Source organism: Psilocybe cubensis, chromosome 5 (assembly GCF_017499595.1).
Source record: "Psilocybe cubensis strain MGC-MH-2018 chromosome 5, whole genome shotgun sequence".
Classification (NCBI taxonomy): Eukaryota; Fungi; Basidiomycota; class Agaricomycetes; order Agaricales; family Agrocybaceae; genus Psilocybe; species Psilocybe cubensis.
Genome location: NC_063003.1, coordinates 2,954,813 through 2,975,727, shown reverse-complemented (window position 1 = coordinate 2,975,727; position 20,915 = coordinate 2,954,813). Strand labels below are relative to the sequence as shown.

The 20,915-nt window shown below is 46.9% G+C and overlaps 7 protein-coding genes across 7 annotated transcripts; 2 read left to right on the top strand and 5 right to left on the bottom strand.

Annotated features, from left to right (window-relative positions):
* Nucleotides 1-683: 683 nt before the first annotated feature.
* On the top strand, nucleotides 684-2,366 carry JR316_0006398 (uncharacterized protein; the record flags this gene model as incomplete). The annotated part of the gene is made up of 2 exons (XM_047892144.1): nucleotides 684-924; nucleotides 982-2,366. 2 exons carry the CDS (start codon nucleotides 684-686, stop codon nucleotides 2,364-2,366), a joined length of 1,626 nt encoding a protein of 541 aa, XP_047749493.1.
* Nucleotides 2,367-3,776: 1,410 nt separating this feature from the next.
* On the bottom strand, nucleotides 3,777-6,383 carry JR316_0006397 (uncharacterized protein; the record flags this gene model as incomplete). The annotated part of the gene is made up of 14 exons (XM_047892143.1): nucleotides 3,777-4,573; nucleotides 4,632-4,713; nucleotides 4,770-4,843; nucleotides 4,899-4,939; nucleotides 4,995-5,062; nucleotides 5,128-5,241; nucleotides 5,305-5,331; nucleotides 5,394-5,536; nucleotides 5,594-5,609; nucleotides 5,669-5,705; nucleotides 5,845-5,930; nucleotides 6,010-6,116; nucleotides 6,189-6,260; nucleotides 6,317-6,383. The coding sequence occupies 14 exons, from the start codon at nucleotides 6,381-6,383 to the stop codon at nucleotides 3,777-3,779; spliced, it is 1,731 nt and encodes a 576-aa protein (XP_047749492.1).
* A 4,167-nt stretch (nucleotides 6,384-10,550) lies between these two features.
* JR316_0006396 (Peptidyl-tRNA hydrolase ICT1, mitochondrial) lies at nucleotides 10,551-11,195 on the bottom strand (the record flags this gene model as incomplete). The annotated part of the gene is made up of 4 exons (XM_047892142.1): nucleotides 10,551-10,727; nucleotides 10,778-10,867; nucleotides 10,918-11,010; nucleotides 11,058-11,195. The coding sequence occupies 4 exons, from the start codon at nucleotides 11,193-11,195 to the stop codon at nucleotides 10,551-10,553; spliced, it is 498 nt and encodes a 165-aa protein (XP_047749491.1).
* Nucleotides 11,196-11,630: 435 nt separating this feature from the next.
* JR316_0006395 (uncharacterized protein) lies at nucleotides 11,631-13,568 on the top strand (the record flags this gene model as incomplete). The annotated part of the gene is made up of 5 exons (XM_047892141.1): nucleotides 11,631-11,862; nucleotides 11,907-12,264; nucleotides 12,318-12,332; nucleotides 12,385-13,336; nucleotides 13,395-13,568. The coding sequence occupies 5 exons, from the start codon at nucleotides 11,631-11,633 to the stop codon at nucleotides 13,566-13,568; spliced, it is 1,731 nt and encodes a 576-aa protein (XP_047749490.1).
* A 1,909-nt stretch (nucleotides 13,569-15,477) lies between these two features.
* On the bottom strand, nucleotides 15,478-16,485 carry JR316_0006394 (uncharacterized protein; the record flags this gene model as incomplete). Its single annotated transcript, XM_047892140.1, has 4 exons — nucleotides 15,478-15,729; nucleotides 15,778-16,090; nucleotides 16,144-16,181; nucleotides 16,234-16,485. The coding sequence occupies 4 exons, from the start codon at nucleotides 16,483-16,485 to the stop codon at nucleotides 15,478-15,480; spliced, it is 855 nt and encodes a 284-aa protein (XP_047749489.1).
* Nucleotides 16,486-17,422: 937 nt separating this feature from the next.
* Nucleotides 17,423-18,783, bottom strand: JR316_0006393 (uncharacterized protein; the record flags this gene model as incomplete). Its single annotated transcript, XM_047892139.1, has 8 exons — nucleotides 17,423-17,541; nucleotides 17,695-17,799; nucleotides 17,854-17,925; nucleotides 17,986-18,153; nucleotides 18,196-18,232; nucleotides 18,284-18,406; nucleotides 18,459-18,567; nucleotides 18,617-18,783. The coding sequence occupies 8 exons, from the start codon at nucleotides 18,781-18,783 to the stop codon at nucleotides 17,423-17,425; spliced, it is 900 nt and encodes a 299-aa protein (XP_047749488.1).
* Nucleotides 18,784-19,422: 639 nt separating this feature from the next.
* JR316_0006392 (uncharacterized protein) lies at nucleotides 19,423-20,709 on the bottom strand (the record flags this gene model as incomplete). Its single annotated transcript, XM_047892138.1, has 4 exons — nucleotides 19,423-19,674; nucleotides 19,723-20,035; nucleotides 20,088-20,125; nucleotides 20,176-20,709. The coding sequence occupies 4 exons, from the start codon at nucleotides 20,707-20,709 to the stop codon at nucleotides 19,423-19,425; spliced, it is 1,137 nt and encodes a 378-aa protein (XP_047749487.1).
* Between the last annotated feature and the right edge of the window lie 206 nt (nucleotides 20,710-20,915).

Here is a 20,915-nt window from a genome sequence, read left to right as displayed (position 1 = left end):
TTTTCGTCGGCTAGGGTGGGTAAATCCACACTGGCAGAAAGGACGCCTGACTTTATCCTCCCATACCAGAGTCATTATATATTTTAAAAGTACCTGTATCGATGGGAAATGACCCATGCTTAACCAGTCCATATGACATCGAAGTTAGGACCTTGATGGCAACATCGGAGTCCGAGATGGCCCATCATGATTCAACTAGATTTGTTGTCAAAATGAAAGCCTATAAAAATTGCAGTATATAGGCACCCACAACGTCAACTACTACATACCTGTGAGGTAAAATGTGTCCAAATGTTTTCACAATCATCTGAACAGGGTTTGAACGATTTGGATGAGCTCAAACAAACAGTGCCAAGACATCTAAAGAAGCCTCGTGGTGGCGGTGCGAGTGATCAATGAATTGCCGAAAAGCCGAAGGCACCTTTGGGGTATCCTGTGATGACCGACTTTGCACTTTAAAAATGATAAAAGTGTATATTCATAGTATTAAAGCTATAGACACATATCACACGTTTTACTGACCAAAAACTGTGCCAGACCTCCTATTTCCTGTCAGCTTTTGTTTGGCGGACGCGTCAAGAATAAAGAAGTCACGTGGCAGGAGCCGTGCGCAAAAACTAACGGCACACGAACAGCGAACAAGAGCACTTGACCACTTACCACGACCATCTCCGCCAACATCCATGTCCACCGCTGTCGAACGTCCTATGGCCACCACGAACAATGCTGAAGCCTCGGGGTCTCGTTCAAGAAGCGATTCTATCGAAATTATCGATGTTGACTCCCTTGACCCTGGTGGTGGACAGCCACAGCTCCCACCCCGGAACCTTAGAAGGGGGACTTCGCGCACAGACTCTATATGGATCGAGAGCGATGACGAGGGCGATATAGAAATTCTGTCGACTATGTCGCTATCTGGCCACAGTCAGTTTTATTCATCCCCGAGAAGGCCACTTACTGACTAAAAATATATTACTGCAGACGCAGACCGGGCTCAAAGCCATCGACAGTATATTTCGCCACCACCTCCGCGAAGCTCTAACCACCGCATTCCTCCAGTACCTGCCATCAATCCCCGTCTGGCTACTCGCCACCAGAGAGCACAATTAAATACGTTGAGATCTCTGCCTGTTTTTCCAAGTGCACCACCACCTAGAATTGAAACGGGGCCCATCGCTGGACCGTCAAACGCTCCAAATGCTCCATCTCCCCCACTAGAAGCGGCACCTATATCTCGACACATTCCAGCGCTAGGTCTAGGCGGAGCTCTTATTTCTTCAAATAATAGGACTCAAAACAGAGCACAGCATATGCGCCAATACGCGCGGGTTGCGGCCGCTGCGCGGCGGAGAAATGCAATTGACGACGATGATTTCTTCGCAAATTACATGGAATCAAACATCCAAATGTTTTTTCACGAGCTGGCTCATACGAGTCCGACAGATCGACCTGAATATTTATGGCGGCAACGGCACCACTTTGTTAAACAGCCTAGAGAAAAGGAGCAGTATCACCAACATTACACGCATCCTTCCAAACCCGAGCCTGGCTTCACCTTTGATTTTGCTCCGGCTGACGATGATGAGAACACACGAACACGCCTTTTCCCACCCACGTCCGCAGAACAGCCTATCATTATAGATGACGACGATGAGGATACACCCTCATCTTCCGGGCCCTCAACGTCTGGACAAAGCGATTCGTCAGGATCAGGGACATTAAACTTGGTGCTCGTGTGTGCCAAATGCTTAGACCCCCTGGTTCTGAACGCGGCTCTTGCACCCGAAGAAGGTCAGTTTAAACGAGTTTGGGGGCTCCGTTGTGGGCATCTCATCGACGAAAAATGTCTCAACGAACTTGGACGGCCTCACGAAGAACAAGTAGGAGACAAGCCCGCACCTAAAGATCGCAAAGGAAAAGGGAAAGCTAAAGCCGTCGTATCCCCGACGTATGGCAGCGGGGACGCGCCAACAGATCCCCAGGCCCAGGCACCCGCAGAGGAGGATGCGACGAATAGTATCCGCTCGCGGTTGCGGTCAAGGCAGAACGCGCCGGCTTCCTCGTCTACCGCTCCCCTTGTTTCCCCTCCACCACCTGTCTCATCTGCTGCATCATTTGCGTCCGCGTCGTACGCCGCACTCTCTCGTTTGACAGAGTACATCCCCACACCTAAAAGGCGGCGTGGACCAGCCAAAAAACCGAAAATCGAAGGCGAGTTCGAGTGGAAATGCCCCGTGGCGGAATGCGGGCGCGTGCACCTCAGCGTCAAGATCGACGGCGTCTGGGGCCCAGAAGTCGATAGAGACTTCAAAAATGTCAAGGGCATCAAAGACGAGGCGAGAGGTGCCGTTGCTGTATTTGCTTAGGTTTCGACGTACATTGTTTCGTCTGCTGTACTCGGTCCCCCCTCCCTCCCTTCATACCTACAGCGAGACTTTGATTCGACAGGTTGGGGGTTGGGGGTGAGAACTATCATTGCTATCAACACTTTTGTATTTTTTTGGTTTGGGGCAGCACCGCTTTTAATTTATTGTGTAGCTGCCCCATTGCGGGGGTATGCCCTGGGACGAGTCAGACATCGCATGTCCGATGTCCCCGTCCCTTCTACATACCCTTAGGGACCTGGGCTCTGCCATTAGGCAGCAACCCCCATATCCTACTTTACACTTTGTATTTTTGACATGTCGCGTTGCTTTGCTTCGTTGTTTTTTTTTTCTCCTTTCTTTCCTCCTGGACCCCATTGCAATTTTGTGCTAGTACATTTGATTAGAACATGCATTTTCTCTTTGTATCCTTACGTCGACACACTTGTTTCTTTAATTTACAATCGTCCTCATCGTTCAGTGTACATTCTTCCCTTCGATCTCTGTGTCTGCAACGCAGCGCTCTTGCGTCGATGACGAAAGCCGAATTATCGGAACACGTGCTGCTTTGCCAAGCAAAACAGGGCCATCTAAAAATAACACTCACACCTACGCTGGCCTCTTGACATCTCGGACCCAATAGTCAAATGAAAAAGAACCGAAAACCGCCCGAAAACACTCAAAACACTACGAAAATGCATTATGCAATTTTAAATCAATCTACATAAAAGCATTTTGACAAAAAGGTATTTTAAAAGAAACACGCAACCGCAGGTGGTGTATATACAAATTTGGCTCTTTTTTTTGGCGTCTTTCAACCCAGTTAAATCTCGATGGTTTTATCCAGAGCATGAAGACGAATCCGTCCACTACAAAGAGCGTAGCGAGCTGGATTCGGACTGCTGCTACCATCGAGATTGTTGGGGTGGGTAGTTTGTTAATCTATGTACGCCCATCACGGATGGGTCGATTCCTCGGTTCCTCTGACTTAGCGGAGGAATGGAATTTGGAGAAAGAGAACACGTGGGATAGCGAGACGAGGCGAGACGACGAGAAAGGAAAAAGTGAAAACGGGGCGAGACGCGACGGCGTCTGTCAATGGGGAAAAAAACCGATAGCAATGCTGATGATGATGCTGATGACGATAGTGGAACGAGTTGAAAGCCAAAGAACCCGATTGAAAAAAAAATAGAATCAGACAAGGATGTGTCGGAGTTGAGCGAGGGCGTTCTGGGAGCGCTCGGTCGCTGAAAGGACAAAAGAAGGTAAGGCGAAGGAGAAATAAAACCGCAAGTTTGTTTCTCGCTTCAAGGGGGTGACTGTGTTGCTTGCAATGACAGAGAGAATGCAGAATATAAGAATAAAAAAAGCGGGGGAAAGGCGGAGTCGTTAAAAAAAAGGGGTGAGGGGTCGTTAATTCGTGTAAACGTAGTCCAAGTGGCGGACGTGCGGCGCCTGCGAGTCGAAGGTGCGGCGGCGGTGCTGTTCCATCGCACGGCGCTTCTTCTTGGAGGAGCATGTGCCGTGTCCGGAGGAGCCAGGTCCCGAGTGTGAGCCAGAGGACATACCTGAGCCAGAGTGGTTGTTAGATGAGTTCCCTGGGGCGTTGGAAGATCCTGATCCTGGGTGGCTACCAGATGTGCTGCCTGAATTGGAACCGCTTCCAGAGGCAGAGCCAGGGCCACCGTACAGTCCATTACCTTGCGAAGGAAGGGCAGAGGGACGTGTAGCGGGTGGGACGATGGACGTCGCTTTGACTGTAGCAGTGGTCTGGTGCGACACAGCAACAGAGGAGGTAGCAGACCTAGGTGAAGTGGCAGGAACTTGGGAGCTGGCGACGGGGGTAGTGGTCGGGACATGTGCGCTGGACACGGCGCTACTAACTCCGCCTGGGTTGGCAGCCACAGCGGACGACGATGAAGCTGGGGGAACGGGGGCGTTGACAGAGGTGGCAGCGGCGGCAGAACTGACAGCGGCAGAACTGATGGCGGCAGAAGTGGCGGCGGCAGAGGTGGCGGCGACCGAGCTCACTTGTTGGGCCTGCGTTTGACCCGGAGTCACAACGGTACCCGTGGCGGTCGGGGAGTCGCCAGTGTATGCGAAGATGGGGGAAAGAAGGGGAGGAGTGACATTATCAGTGAAGATAGTAGCCTTCTTTCCATAGGGCTGCACTGGGTTGTTTCCGGGGAGCTTGAGAAGAGTGCCAGTAGCTTGAGGGACGTTTTAGCGTCACCCCTAAAAACGAAAAAATTACTTATTGCGACTTACTCTGCTCGTCGATGGCCTTGGTAATGCGGCAGTTCTTTCCTTGGTTCAGGTCGAAGATACCCTGTTGGGCGCAGCAAGTAGCCTACAAATGCAGGAATTAGTTTTGAATGACCTTCACAGGTTCATAAGCTGACTGACATCGCCGAATTCGTTGCAGTGGCAGTTGTCGACGGCCTTTTGCAAGACTCCCTTATCCCATCCATTGATGAAATCTGAATTGACGGGGAGTTATTAAGAAACATTCGAAATAAAAAAGGAAAAACTAACCAGCGTGGTATCCGTAGCCGGTAGGGTCTCCGTGAGCGTAACTGATGGCGTTCAATTGGTCAACATTGTTCTCGGGTACAGAGAAATCGAACTTACACGAAAGGCTGAGAGGTATTTCGGGCTTGAGACCTAACACTGTCGAAGTCCTGGGATCCCCAGTAGACCTAAAGGTCAAAGGATTATCAGGATCGCGCAGAGCAAAACGTTTCGTTGCTATGCTAGGACGTACCTCCATGAAGATACGGGGCAGAACAACTGGGAATTTGGGATCACTGCAGGTTCCACTGTCAGGTCCGTTGGACAGGAAAGCAACATGGGACTTGTGGTCAGGCGAGTCTAGGTTCTGTTGTTTGAAAGGATCCAGTCAATCACGCAGCAACGAACATAAGACAAACGCAAAACCAACCTTTCCATCCCAGCAACTAGGGAAGTTCTATAATTCGACGACAAAGTCAGTTCTAGTTTTCTAGATAATAATATGCCAAATGAACATACAATCTGAGCACGAATACCAGATGGGCAGGGGCCGGAGGGAAGTTCGTTGTGCTTGGTGGAAACGCCGTTGAAATCGAGGCAAAGGAAAGTCACTGCTTGCTGTGCAAAACTGGTAGGGTCGTAGGTACGAAGGGTTGGGTCACCTAAGAAAATCTTTCATCAAACTTGTTTTCTATGCCATCTATCTGGAGAATACATACCGCTGATCATACGGAACTGAAAAAAATGGTCACGTCAGATATGATGACACGCGTATAGCAACAAGACAAACTGACATCATCGGGAAAGGCGGTTGTGGTTCCTGGAGTATCGCTGAACAAGTAATCTTATAATAGAAGATCAATCAGTTTACGATCCCTCGCGACGGTATGGATCTTTTTTGCTTACAGCTTGAAGAAGAAAAAGGTTGAGTTCAGATGTAGCGAAAATAGCAACGAAAAGGGAAACTTACATGACGGCTCCACCGTTAAGACTGGTGAAGCTTCCATTGTTCCATCTGTATGCCGATGTTAGTATGCTCCACTGACCACACAGCTCCTTATCTTACTGGAAGTAAAGATGCTGAAAAGAAATTTCCATCAGTATGATGAAACTATTGAGTCCGGATAAACCTTACCGGGAACCAGTACGCAGACTTGTCCTGCGGAATAGGAATTGAAGTGCAGTCACTCTCGCGCAACTGCGCTGTGGTTGTGGAAAATCTGAAGTTGCTGCCGCCAAGAACTGGATGTACGGATAGGGACAACCAATTACGGTCGATCACAATCCATTAAGCGAATAGACGCGCGCACTAACCTGAATGAGCATGACCCGAGACCTTGCCAGGGTTGACAACGGGGTCAATACGCTCAGTGGTGATAAAATCCTCTGCGAGCAATCAATTCGTCATCTATGGAGCCAGTGTGTGCAAATTTTCAACGTACCGATTCCCATAAGCCAGTATGCGTTCGCCGAGGCAGCCGCGGCGGCCAACGTCAACAAGAGCTTCATTGTGAAAGATGAGCGAGTGTGCTGAAGAAAAGACTGAGGGGGACCAGCTGAAGAGCGCTGGAGAAAGAAGAGAACGTTATAAAGGGAAGAAGAGGAGAAGGGAGGGAGATGATGGAAGTAGGAGACAAGAAGAGTTGAAATCGAAATCCGAAGAGCACCTGCTGTTCTAGGGAAAAACAAACTTTGCGTCTGTTTGGCATTCTGCTATCCCCCTCCCCTGAATATCGCTGCTTGTATTAAACCCAGCAAAGTGACATTCCGTGGAAGTTGGCAGGCTAAAAGTAGCTATCACCCTTCGCCTTGTTACCATCCAGATGCAATCCAAAGAACGCCGCTGACACCTTGTCTCCGACTCAGCGAGATAATAGTCTTTTTCGAGATATCTTATCGTGCTTCCAGCATGCTCCCAGAAGCACATCCGAGGGTCATAATATGACCCATGGCGAAGCACTTTGCCTCTTAATATCGTCCATATACGTTCAGCATGCTTCGAGCTTTACTTGTGCTGATATCCGCATCCACTCCGCGTTGTGAATTAAATACGGTTGATGAGGTCGCTGATATTTTGATGTTGCCCGAAGGAAAGCCACAACATACCACGCTGACGAAAAGTGAGAATGCAGTCATGTCATTCGAGTCCCCCTTTATCGGAGAAAATTTGCACATGGATGACGGCATCAGCTTCGATTAATGAAAACAAGGCTGATTGTTGATGATGCTGGCCACCTAATGAAAACAATACACCGTGCTGACATGGGAAAGATCATAAGAGTGAGAACAATTTGAAAGTCAAAATTCGCTGAAAGGCCGCGTGGAAAGTTGGTAACCACCACCAAGAATGGATATGTATCCAGTTACTTGCCAATGCTCAAAAGATCAGTATCCCGCAGTCAAAACTCATAACAAGCGCTTGTTGCAGCGAAATGGATTATTCGATCTCGAAAGCACGCTCGTCGCCTTTAACAACCCTTAGAACGCATGATTTGCGTCTGATTTTCGGAATCATATTTGAAGGTTTATGATCGATGATGTTCGTATTCCCCATGCATAGGCAATAACTGGAAATGACAAAATCAGAATGTTTCAAACGAAGCGTTCCATAGCCAAAAATACCCACAAAGCTTAAAATCGAAAATCCACTACCCAGGATAACGGGTTTCCTTATGAATGCGATGTAAAGGACTTACTGAATATTCTCCTGCAGGTATATCCGCGTTGATATATGAACTTTACCCCTTGCAACCAAACATCGTTTGGCGGAAGTAAAATTTGCGGCGCCGCCGTCACTGCAGAATTGAGGAGAGTGAAGAAAACTCCGAGTCGATGTAGGATTTTCAGCGACCTAAAGTTCTAAAGATATCCTAAAAAGATTCAAACCATCAGTTAAATTATCCAACACCGGAGGTCATCCACGTTTAAAAAGACTCCTTCGAACGCAAAAATAGAACAAGCACAAACACGTACTATATGGAAATGAATAGCGAAATCCACCAAGGAAACCGATCCAGCCAACGAGAGGCATGAATGAATCCCAATCCAAATAGGATGTGTCTTGAGGGTTGAAGGGATCAGCAAGGAGAATCTGAGGCTTCATTCAGCCAATTCAGCCATGAGTCAGACTCCCACTCGACAAATGAGTGTATGGGTACCTCGCACTCACCATACACCACTCCCGGTGCCTCGGGGTACACAAACTACACCAACGCATACTCTAAAATTAAAACACATGACAGCCACCATTAGCGGCTCCCTTCGTCCATCTCTCCCAGCGCAGCCGTCGCCCCAAGACCAAGCGCCTTCGAGAATACGCAGAAGAGTGGCAGTGGCACAAGCAGCACAAACCACTCATTGACTCCGCATCTTCGCGAACCCGCACCTCAAGTCACCGGTTTTAACCTAAACGTCCTGGCAGTCGAATCTTCATCTGCTTTGACTCTTCTTCCCTGTCCATGACAAAGATGAAATGAATGAAAAAAGTGTTCTGGGAATGTCATACAGTGCTACACACACTCGCAGATAAGAACACGAGAATGTAGCCCTTCCATCTCTGCGAATGAGGCACAAACTGTCTTACACACATTATCCCTTCAGAAAAAATATTCGTCCATCCTATCCACACTCATAGTCATGCGGCGTATGTCCTAATACGCGCGTCCCGCAGCTAGTACCGCTCGATTCCTCCAACACCACTGAACATCATCGATGAGGAAAGAAGAGCGTGCAGTCCAGCTGACGGACTAACTCCACATACACCTGACACTATCTCAGTGTCTAACAGCATCGTCATCATCATGTGTGTTGTATGAAAACTGAAAAAAGGACCATAACACCGCAATTGAAAAATGCCATTCAGAATTCAAGCTCAAAGGCATCAAGGAAGTCAGCCTCGAGCACCGCCACACAGTGTGCCAAGTCCCGGACCGGGATTCCGGGTACAGGGACACCGGAGCAATACAGCCACCCAGGGGGGCCAGACTCGGTGAAGCTTGGGAGGACTGAGGCAGAAGGAGCGCGCGACGCGCGAAACACTCATTAGAAGCCCAGAAGCTGTAATCTATCGCGAGGGGTGGCGGTTGAGAAGGAGAAATCAGGCTTCGAAAGTGCATTTCAGTGTGGCTTGCTCTGCGCTCGTTCATTCGTCCGTTCGTTCTAGCCAATGGACGAGCCGTCAAGTCTAGTTGGTGGAATGAGCTCATCAAGGGTGGAGGAAAGATAAGATAAGAGCGAAGGAAGGGAGAGGAAGCGGTGTCATGCGATGCTTTTGCTTTGGAGCTTGGAGTTCAAGTCATATGCCATTGCGCAAACTTTTTTCGCCAGTTCTCGTCTTCCCGTTCATTGCATCGAGGACACTTGATAATCTCTCTCCACAGCTTCATTGGAATGGAGTCCGCTAAGCAGCACATGCCCAGCAAAGCACCTAAGGAGTTCAAAAATCGACATCGAAATGACTATCGAAAGAGTATATTCCAATAGAACGGTTCTCAGTTCAATCGACAGACGGGCACGATCGAGGGTTTTTTTGCTGTACAGGAAACGAAAGAAGGACGTCCATACGACACATTCATCGAGTCATCCTGGAGTCACCAATGCAGTTCAGGCCTCTTCAAACCCCCCTTCTCCAACGTAACGTGTACGGCTGTGGCAAAGCAAACGGCGTCTCTTTCACAGTTGACGCCAAAAACCCATTCATTCATTTCCATAGATTATTCTGCATGGAACGCTCCCCGCGATGCGCTAGGCGAAGAGAGTGATGCATGTATGTGCATACACAATACGATTGACGTCAGGGGGAAACCGATCGCGCCAATCCAATCGCAGAGGCATCTTGTCGCGGCCTCAAGCTCCTTCTCCCATATTTCCCGATCATAATCGAAACACTGCGCGCCGAATAGTTATCGCAAATCCGATGGAGGTACAATCCCCATCATCTGTCATTGGGTCTTTGAACGGAGCCGAAGGGGGGAGTAAAGCAAGGGTCGCGCAATGTTGATGCCAGTAGTCTTCTTTGGACCTGCCTTGAGTTTCTATAACGTGCTTTGGTGCGGATGCAGGAAATGAAATTTAGATCCGAGGTCAGGAAGCAGCGTTATCTACCCTTCCCGCCCTGTTCATGCCGAGTTCCTAGGATTGGGCGTGGTATCCGTAGGCGTTGAGCAGATCGTCCGAGCAGGTCGGTGTGATTGTTGACTGCGAGTTGACTGTCCATCTTTTCTTCCGCCTTTGACATCTTGAAGGACAGCCCGGAGCGCAGCGTGGGTACTGATGATGGAAAATGCAGTCGGATTGGAGGTACAACGGTGCAACGAGCGGGGTCGCCCGCAGGTAAGCCCACCGGGAAGTTCAACACGTAAAAGGGGTTGCGTTTCTTATTCTCTTCGAATGAAGGGCACGACACACGTAAGTCGCAAGTATTGCTGGAGGCATATTCCCTGTGAATCGAGTGCAATATGAAGCAGCACAAATTCACTTCCAGGTTAAGGCTTAAGCCGGTGACGTTGGTTGCCGTAGGATTCATGAATCAGGCTTCCCGCCCAACGTTTTGGAATCAGACAGAAAGGGAATCGAGATCGTTGCTTTCGCCTTTGGCCATGGTGGCAGTCCGGTTGTTATCCAGATTGCGTCGTTTCCGGTCAACCCTGGACGTGCATAATGTCGTCTCTCTTCCAATTAGAAATCGAATCCACCTCGCCCACTCCTTGATTGCTTGACACTGCTCCGTTTCATTTTATCCATCTTGCGTCGAGCCTTCTCCGCTTTCACAAGTCCCTCAACTTTCTTAACTTGCGCTTCAGACGGGCCTTTCTGGATGGCACTAGAAGCGGCTGAGAGGATCACGGAGTGTAGCTGAAATTCGGTTATGGGGTAGAAATATTCGGGTGAAATATTAGACTCACTTTTCGCAGACATTCCTCTACATTCTGGAGTTGCGAGCGATGCACCGTGGAAGTGACGAGTAGGGACTTTGTGGATTCGACATAGTGCGGCTACATGTCTCACGTCAACTGTTGAAAGGAATTCAGAAAATATGATGTACATTTTTCTTCAATGCTGGTATAGCCCAACGGGGAATCCAGTAATCGTTGATTGAACAGCGAACTGTAGCTTTTGTGTTCACTTTATTCACGTTCTGACACATAGTTAGATTTGAGAACTAAACGAATTTTTGCAACTCACCTGTCCTCCTGGCCCTGAACTTCTGGAGAAAGAAAGTTCCACAAGTTCCTTTGGTATCCTCTTCTCCGTCGACCCAAAGCGTTCCACCCATTCAGACGCGTCCTTATTGTCCTTCTCGCTCACCAATTCAGAAATCATGGGTGGTTTTGGCAAGCTAGTGTAATGAATAAGTCGACATGACCTATAACTTGTAATCCCGCAATAGGTAGGCCTTGCAAATAGAATTCGAGAATTCATAATGTGGACTGATCACCGTTATGCAGTTTGTGCCGGTGAGCGTTCGCTGCCTGGAATTCCGGTTTATTGGGGAGCTTGCTCCCACTGGTAGCGACCCAAAAATGCTTAAGCACACGTGATCCACAAGTGTTTTGATCGTCACCCCGTGCGAATTTACCTCTGGACGCCCCCATAATTGATATGTCGAAAAAGCGTGTTGGTCGGGCCATCAGCAAATATGTCGATTCAAGGAGATAACTGCGGCAGTGCTTCTATGTTGTTAACTATGCTCTTATCGGACAACTACAGCCCCATCCTTTTCTCCAGAACACTATCATAATCTTGTCGAACTGCAGGATGCATTATGTGAAGACGAACCTCCTGCTGCTTGCAGGCTTGATTGATCTCGTGCTCTCTAGACCTGGGCAGACAGTATTTTCAAGCTCGGGCACGGAGATAATGACAGAATCGCAATGGAATTTTGACGACCTACCATCCGTTAATTCTACAAGCCACTTGGTTTTCGGTACCGTGGATTCTTTACTTCAGCATTGGCCAAACACGCGGTATCGCAATGGCATGTACCATGGTTCAATTGGAGGCAAGAAAGCGACTGATGATTGTTCGGGACAGGTCATACCATCATACCAGCGACTATTCCAGTAGGCACCCTTCTGTATCACGGAACATCCAGGGAAATAGTTCCCGACGTACCAGAGTGGGTGGCAACCGATCCCGAGCACTCGTTTCTATTTTGTCGCACTCTCAGTAAATCCTCTGGGTGCTGGCAGCTCACAATGGTGACATCGCGTCCTCTCAAAGTGCTACATTTCGATGGAAGCAGTGCCGCGAAGATGCTCGGAGGCCCTATGGACACTCAGGACCTCACTCTCTGGGGAAAAGTCAGACCAGAATGGACGTTCCGCGAGAAGGAAAGGATTGTGGAACTCTGTAAATGGGGGCAGCCGTACGGCCTCGATGGTTTCCTCCGGTGAGTAGCCATATCGAATTATCTCATTGTATATTCTCAGTTTTGGTTCTTAGGATGGAAATGAATTTGTGAGCCTCCCTTTTTGTTTACCAAACTTTGCCTTCGCTGAATGGTTGCCAGCGAAATAATGCTTTGTGACTTTTCATCAGGCGTGCAGACCGTTTCTTTCCTAAACTTGGCTCCGACGAGAGGAGGGCCACCAAAGTGGAATCCGCCACCAAAGGAAGATCTCCGTGCGCAACTTTCACCGTCACATCCCCCACCCAGCTCCCCTATGTTCTACGCTACCGTTTACCGTGTGATGGAATCAGGCAGCTGGCATAATCACTTCCCGGGAGACACTCGCATCGAACTCGATTACTCACGTCTGATATCGTTATACGACACAGCAACCTTCCCTAGCCTACAAAGTAGTCGGTTCAATAAGAAGCGACTAGAACACCGGCTAGACGGTATCAGTGGAGATGACGCAAACATGTTGCAAGCGCGTATCAAAAAAGCTCTAACTGGGAATGCGCAGGGATCTGGTGTAAACTGGAAAGTTTTGATGAGAGTCATAACCAATCGTTATGCCGAGCGACTCGAGGTTCTTCAGTACATCTTGAACTCGACAGACCCGGCCATTCGCGATGCCAATTCTACTGTGCAGGTAGCTCACCGGCACGTCAGAAGCATACTCACACCTTATACACTCTACTCGGCCACTCCGCCGACAAACAACAATGATCTACCCAAAGGTGGGTATCCATGGGCTTCCCCTGTGTTCGAGCTATGTGCTACCACCCATACAACGTACATGGAAGGCGCAGAGTTTCTTTCTCTCTTGACGCCTTCCGAGGTTCTTATTTTGGACTCGATCAAGGGTGTTACGAAAGAGATATGTCGTGTTCTCGTCGGTATATGGGCAGAGGGGATGGAGTATGGTCTTGCTGATCCAACTGACAAGAAACCACCCACCGCTTTCGAGCACTCGGCAGAAATAATTGGTCGATGGTCCAAGAAAGTAGAAAATCTCATGGCTTGGCTGGACTGGAGCCACTGGCTTCGATGCCGGCCTGCTTGCAGTTACGAGGTTTGTTTTCCGTATATTTGATATATGAAAAGTCCTGATATGTCTTTCGCTGGAACAGGAAATGTGCTACCTTCCAACGTGGCCATTTTTATACTCCAAACGCCCTTTCCCAAAAGCCGATTACTCCCAGGATATCGATGGTGAAGGACCGGATGAAAGCAATTGGGCTGATCCACAACCCATGTGCATTAGACGCGTAGAGCCTTTTGTAGATGAAGAGATTATGCAGTAGAAATTGTGTGTATACTATGTTTTTGCGTAGATTCGACCATGATGAAGACAAGTTCGCCTTGTCATTAACCGATGTTCGGAATCTTCCTTTCATTAAATGCCAGTGCGGGGCCGATCAATTCCCGGAACGGAACCTTCGCTTCTCTCTTGGACTCTTACCACCACGAACGAGGGAAGATCGCCCCATCTGGATGAAATAGGGTGACATCATGGACACTACAGTTGAAGAGTTCAAGAGGAGAGGCCTCACATCCATATCCGAAGGTATGCCTTTGCATCCACGTCCAAAATGCTTGCTCTGATGATTGATTGTAGAATTGTATGATGACTTGGTCCATTACTTCAAATACGCGTCGTCTGCGTATAGTATGATATGCCCACGTCCTAACGGAAAGCACCTTGTTATGACGGTTTGCATGGTTTAGTTCCTCGAAACCTCCTGTCTCAGATGAAAGAATGTTTATGGACAGATATCCAACCCACTAACGGACATTCAAGGATTTGTCGCTCGCGATGATCAACGACAGGAGATCATCGTTTCCTTGAGGGGAAGGTCAATGGCAGTGTAACAATTCATTCATTACTTTGCTTACCCCAATGATATAATAGTGCCTCGCTCATGGATATATTGTTGGATTCCCAGGTTGCTTTGGTTCCATTCGTCGGACCTGGAGTGAAACTGCCAGGTACAGTATAGCTCCGGAACCTGGAACAAAACGTCTTAACCAAGACCTCAACATTATAGCAAGCGCCAAAGTCCATTCAGGCTTTCTTTTTGCGTAAGACACCTCCATCGGGAGATTCGCTCAAGTCTGAGTATCTGTAGCTGGGAATCTGTCGCTTTTCAAGTTATCCTCGTAGTTGAGAAACAGATGGAAGAAAACCCCGGGTATTCGATCATCACAGTTGGACACTCGCTGGGCGGTGCTATGGCACTCTTTGCTGCAGTCAATCTACAGCAGAAGTTCAATACCACGTCAGGGATCATATATTTATCTTTGGAAACGTATTGAATGTCAACATAGGCATGTTCGAACTTATTCATATGGTTCACCGCGCTCCGGGGTACGTGAATCGCCTCTCATTTCCGAATGATTCTTTCACTGAAGAATTGTCGTAGAACAAGATATTCGCTGATTATGTGAATGCTACATTCGGCGAAAATGCGTATCGAGGTTTGTACAAGCACTACCTACTCTGAAATTAAGCATCGATAACCAGCTCGCTGCTAACAGTCGTCCATGGAGATGATGGGTGAGAAACATGTCCTATCCTACCTATGAGGGTTCAATTAATCAAATATAATACACAGCGTCCCTACGATGATCCCCAGAATGCTAGGTTATCACCACCATGGCAAGTAACTGAATTTTTTTGATTATCTCAACTAATCTGTGAAATTAGGCGTTGAGTATTGGCAATATACGCATCCACCATCAGGGGATACAACCGCAAAGTGTAGTGCCGATGGCGAAGATCCAATTTGCTCCGCCTCGGTCCCTTCTCAAGGCGTCACATTAGCACACACCAATGTGAGTAATAGAAACATCGGTGAACATTGGGTATCATCTCAATAATCTTGTCAAGTATTTTGGAATTATTGCAACAACGCCGTTTTGTCTTTAAGTGTCAAGTTATTATGCTCCCCGCCGTCCTACATACACCGTTTTGCATGTATCGAAATGATACCATTTTCATCAAGAAAATGCGTGGAAACACATCAATTAATGTACTTTTCCCAGTGTTGATTGGCGGTTAGATATCCATTCTGAATCTGTTTTGTGATATGTGTACATCAGAATTAGGCGCCTGGTATGCTATTTATGTCCTACGCGAGTCTATCTGTCAACTTGTGATACCAGAGGTATGTTAATGAATTTAGAAACGAATGCAATCTGGATCGTGATTATTCAAATGGTAGGATTCCATCCACATCTGACTCTCATCCTCTCAAGTTTTGTAAGCATTAAGCCAGAGCCTAACTTTCCATCGACTAGTCTTTTGATCTTCCATACGCGATTGGTCATATTATCCGTTCCTGTCGTGTCAGCGATAATCTTCTTGCACATGCGGACAGACTCCGCAGCAGTGGGCCGTTCATTTGGATTCTGCTTCGTCATAGCGTCAGCTAGTTCAGCAAAGGCATCGAGGCCTTGGTAAGTCTGACATGCCAGGTCAGCTTCAGGTCATTCAGAATCTTGGTAACGTACCGAGAGGCATTGTTTGAACACATTTCCCAACTGGTAAATGTCAACCATAAGAAGATTGCACCATTCGTTCTTCAGCATTTCTGGTACAGTCTTGTCTTGACCCCATTGCCCCAAGCCTTGAGCATCTTTGTCCAGGCATTTCATAGAAATTCCAAAATCAATGATGTAGTATTGAACAGGCTTCACAGACCACCGTGTCTTCCATTCAAACTTTTTGAATGGCTTCCCTGTATGAGATTGCCAAAGAACAAAATGTGTCCCCTTAGGGATGACCTTTGAAGGGTCCATCATTATGTTACCCCAGCAAATATCCCTAGTGTTTATCCATATAAGCATTCACAGAAAGTGTGGCAATATAGGGCTTACCCATGAGCTATGTTATGGTCATGTAGGAACTCAAGTCCCTGTACGTTGTTGAGTACGAACGTCAAGTCCTAGTATAAAGCACCGACTTACCTGCAATACTTGTAAGGCAAACTCGCAAAATTCTCCAAGAAACCTGAATGGAAGCAGATGGAAGGCTAAAAGCTGAGGCATCACGATGAAAGCATGGTCATCGTCGCATGGGATCATGATGACGTCCAATATCGGAACACAGCAGTTCCTGGGATCCTTCTTCCACTCTTTTGAGGAAAACGTCGTGGCAAATGGAATCTCTTGCGTCGCTGTTTCTACTTTCTTGAGAACAACCTTCTGACCGTCCTCCATTCTAATTGCGTCGATCAAAATGTCTCCCTTCTTGAAGCATCGTTGATAAACGGTTGGTATACATAATAAAAAATAAAGGACTCAACTGAAAATAGGCTGTCTTCGAACAGCAAGGGATTAGGGTCCTTACCAGGCTTGACCTGCAGCCATGATGGCTTCCAGTTTGGATCATATCTTGGTCGTAGACGGTAACCTCGTTGCAGCAGAAATGGCTGAATATCGACCCAGAACTGCTCCCACTCACGAATCAGAAAGAACTCATCAGATAGGGAAGACATGCTCGACGAAGTTTAAATTGTGAGTGTAAACGTTTCGACAACTTGACGTTACAAACCTTGACCCATAATTCCCACACTACGCAGGTCGCGAGCGCTCGCGGCGTGACTCCGACGGCGAACGCGAACGGAACAGAGAACGCGAACGGGGATCGTGATTGGGACTAAGATCATGATCGACGACGCAAACGAGATAGACGCGACGACGAATACTATAGCTCACGCGATAAACACAAGTCGTCGTCGAGGAGGTATGACGACAAATATAAGTCCTCTAAAGGCGGTTATGATGCCCGAGACTACGGCTGTGGCTTCTCTGAGTAATCGGCTTCTGACACTGGTAAGGGCATACGGTGTTTAAGTAACATAAATCTGACCTTTAAATACGAGACAAAACCGCATTGTAGTTTTTAACTCGTTCAAACAAAAAATTCATATTTTAGACTTAAGTAGACGAAAGAGAAGAAAAGGAAAAGAAATCAAAATTCGGCGAATGGATGACACCCATGAACTATGCAGTATTCACCCCTTTTCTCTTCTTACATAGATTAATATCTCTAGTATCCATATATCCTTCAATCTAAGAGCAAAATTTAATTGACCATCGACCGCATAAGGCACTGGGTAGTAGTAAAACACTGCCTACCAATTTATGCTTCACGCTACCCAAGAGAAGAGGTTTCGCTGATGGAGGAGCCAATATGAAGAAATATGCTGCCCTCTTCGCTGATAGACTGTGAGTCCGCAATGGCGTTCTGAGCGCCGTCTCTTGCTGGCGCGCCTATTCACAGTCTGTTAAGTTTACCGGTTTGGAGGTAAATGAATTATGCAGTATACCAATTACTTCGTGTACAAGGTCAAGAACAATTAGGGAGGATGGTATGGAAAAGTCAGTTGACAAACTTCGACAGGAGTAGTAGCAAATAACACTTACCATCACATTCTTCCCGGGCGACAGCAGAAGAATTCTCACTAATTGCAGAACTAATTTCAATGTTGTCGTGAGTACCTGATTCCTCACTTTCATACCCTAATGCGGCTGTTGGTAGCAACTAAGTTTCAAGTTTTTGGAGAAAAGAAGTTTGAGGCGTACCGAGGGCATTGTTCAAGTGCTCAAGAAAGATTGGCGAGGATGGTTCTAAGGAGACAATGCGATGGCGTAAACCTGTCCACAAAGTATGGCCATTAAGGTTTGTAATTGGGACTCATGTATCAAGTAACCTACCATTAGAAAATCTCTCTACCGACTCTAAGCTCTGTCTAATGATTGCGTCCGCCTCCTGGAAGAAAGGCGGTGAGCTTACTCCATACCAACAGATCGCATGGAGATAGGTAGCATTTGACACTAGTTGACCCACCTCTCCAGATCCTTCAGACGAATTGTCACATGGTTCTAAATAAAATGAAGTATCATGAGAGCAACATGGAGACATACCACTCCTTAATAGCGCATCAACAACCATATCCTCAACCTGGCAATATAATCATGAGTCGGAGAGATAATATAAATACTTAAGCATTACCTCTTCTCTGGCGGATTCGTCTACGGAAGGGGTACTAGAGTCCGGCAAGATGAGTTGTCCGGGACCAAACCATAGGTGCCCAATGGCCGTAAGGATAATGTCTTTCTTCGTCACAGTTCTTTCCTGGGTCAATCGGGATGAAAAGATATAAATCAACAGGGCAGAAAAGGCATACACCATAATTCGTCAGGAGTCTGTTGTATTTGTTTGCATAGTCTTTGACCTGGGCTGGCCTGATCTTTTTTGACAGAGTGTTAATGTGCTCGGTGATGGATTTTTGAAGCCTTGATTTGAATGAAGTGTGGAAAGGTACGGATATTCATGACAACATACATCTGAAACTCAAGGATTTTTTGGTCTGCCAACTCTCGGTTTGACTCCACTGCATTGATAGCTGTAATACAGAGATCGATGGTTCTAAGTAGAGAGGAGGCATCCTTGACAGATTTTTTCGACGTAAGCTTCTTGATTAAGGTGGGTATAGGCTTTGTGTGTGACATATTTCGTATCGAATAGACGGTCTTTGAATATTGAGAGAGGGGGAGGGAGATTTGATATTTTCCGACGCATGCAGTCAAAGGTAACGGTGATATATATTCACCAGATGATATCGATTGCTATGGCTGCCCGATGTTCTTCCCATGTCAAAAACTAGACATCTCTTTTTGTGCGGTGATATACGAGTAAAGCAATTATTGTCAGGGGGCCGACGGAAAGGACATCCGTCCAAGAATTTGCAGATATCTCAACCGCTGTTACTGTCCTTATCATGGCTCTATATCGGCTATGTGTCTACCCCATTCTGTGAATCAATGTCTCGAATCGTTCTGCTTCTTTCTAGATACCAGGTATCTGGGGCATCCCTGCCCTGTTCGAATTGGCCCTGCGAAATGTCATTGAAATAGTTGAATAAAGGCAAGGCAGACAACGAAATACTGCCGATATCTGATTTTGCTTTCTAAATTAAACCTTCTCGATGAGATGGGCATTGATGATCTACCATTGTGGGAACATGAACTCTTCTCCGAGGAATATGATACTGTGATAGTATGGTATATGATTGTAGATAAAAAAAGAGCTAATACTCTTATAACGCATTTGCAGCACGGACAGTAGGCCGGCAGAAGGATTGGTATAGTTCAAAGTGTAGGATTCCATCCTAATCTAACTTGAATTCGATCGAGGGTGCTAAGCATCAGGGCGGAGGTTTGTCTACCATCCAATGTCTGATCCAGTCGCCATACACGTTTGGCCATTTTTCCCGCTTCCGTTATATCAGCAATAATCTTTTTGCACATGCGAACAGATTCTGTAGCAGTCGGCCGTTCGTTCGGATTCTCCTTTGTCATAGCATCGGCTAGTTCAATGAAGGCATTGAGGCCTTGGTATCTCTAATATTCTATGTCAGCTGCAGGTCAACCAAAGTATTAGTAACATACCGTGATACATCGTTTAAATACATTTCCCAGCTGATATATGTCAACCATAAAAAGATTGCACCATTCGTTCTTCAGCATTTCTGGTACCGTTCGGTCTTGACCCCATTGTCCAAGTCCTCGAGCATCTTTGGATAAGCATTGCAAAGAAATTCCAAAATCGATGATGTAGTACTGAATAGGCATTACGGACCATCGCGTCTTCCACTCAAACTTTTCGAACAGTTTCCCTGTGTGAGAATCCCATCGTACAAAATGGTTACCTTTCGGAATGAGTTTGGACGTGTCCATCAGTATATTGCCCCAGCAAATATCCCTGACATTTACGTACATCAAGATCACGTTAAATAAAAAGGGTAGAGGCTCACCTATGCACGATATTATACTCATGCAAAAACTCGAGTCCCTTATGTGGTACGATCAGAACCAACTTTCAAATATGCAAAGCTAACATACCTGAAGGACTTGAAGAGTAAACTGACAGAATTCACCGAGAAACCTGAAAGGGAGAAAATGGAAGCCTAAAAGCTGGGGCATAACCAAAAGAGCGTGGTCATCGTCGCATGGAATCATGATGACGTCCAATATCGGAACACAGCAATTTCTAACATCCTTTTTCCATTCTTTGGAAGAGAAAGTCACGGCAAATGGAATCTCTTGCGAATTTGTTTCCACCTTTTTGAGAACGACCTTCTCACCGTTCTCCAGCCTGGTTGCGTCTATCAAAATGTCTCTGCTCTTTGGAGCATGAATAGTTGTTTGAATATGTTTAAAAACCAATATAAACCACTCAACTATACAGACACTATCTTCGAACAAGATAGGAGAAGGGTGCTTTTTCCCTGACTTGCCCTGCAGCCACGACGGTGTCCAATTCGGATCATATCTTGGGCGGAGACGGTACCCTCGTTGCAGAAGAAATGGTTGGATGTTGATCCAGAATATTTCATGGCTATGAATTTGATACAGAGCTTCAATTGAATTGGACATGATAAGTTGAGGCCCAATATGAGAAGGCGCGTTGAATGGGGGTGTATCGCGACAGCAAACGCATTTACGAACTGTGTGAACTACTAGTAGTAATGACGTAAGCGTTCCATTTCAAAATATTTGAAGCCCGCTTTTACTCCGCTTAACAGCCCGACATGTTCCAGAATTCGATTAGATGAAGAAAAGCAGCGTACCTAGACATAGCT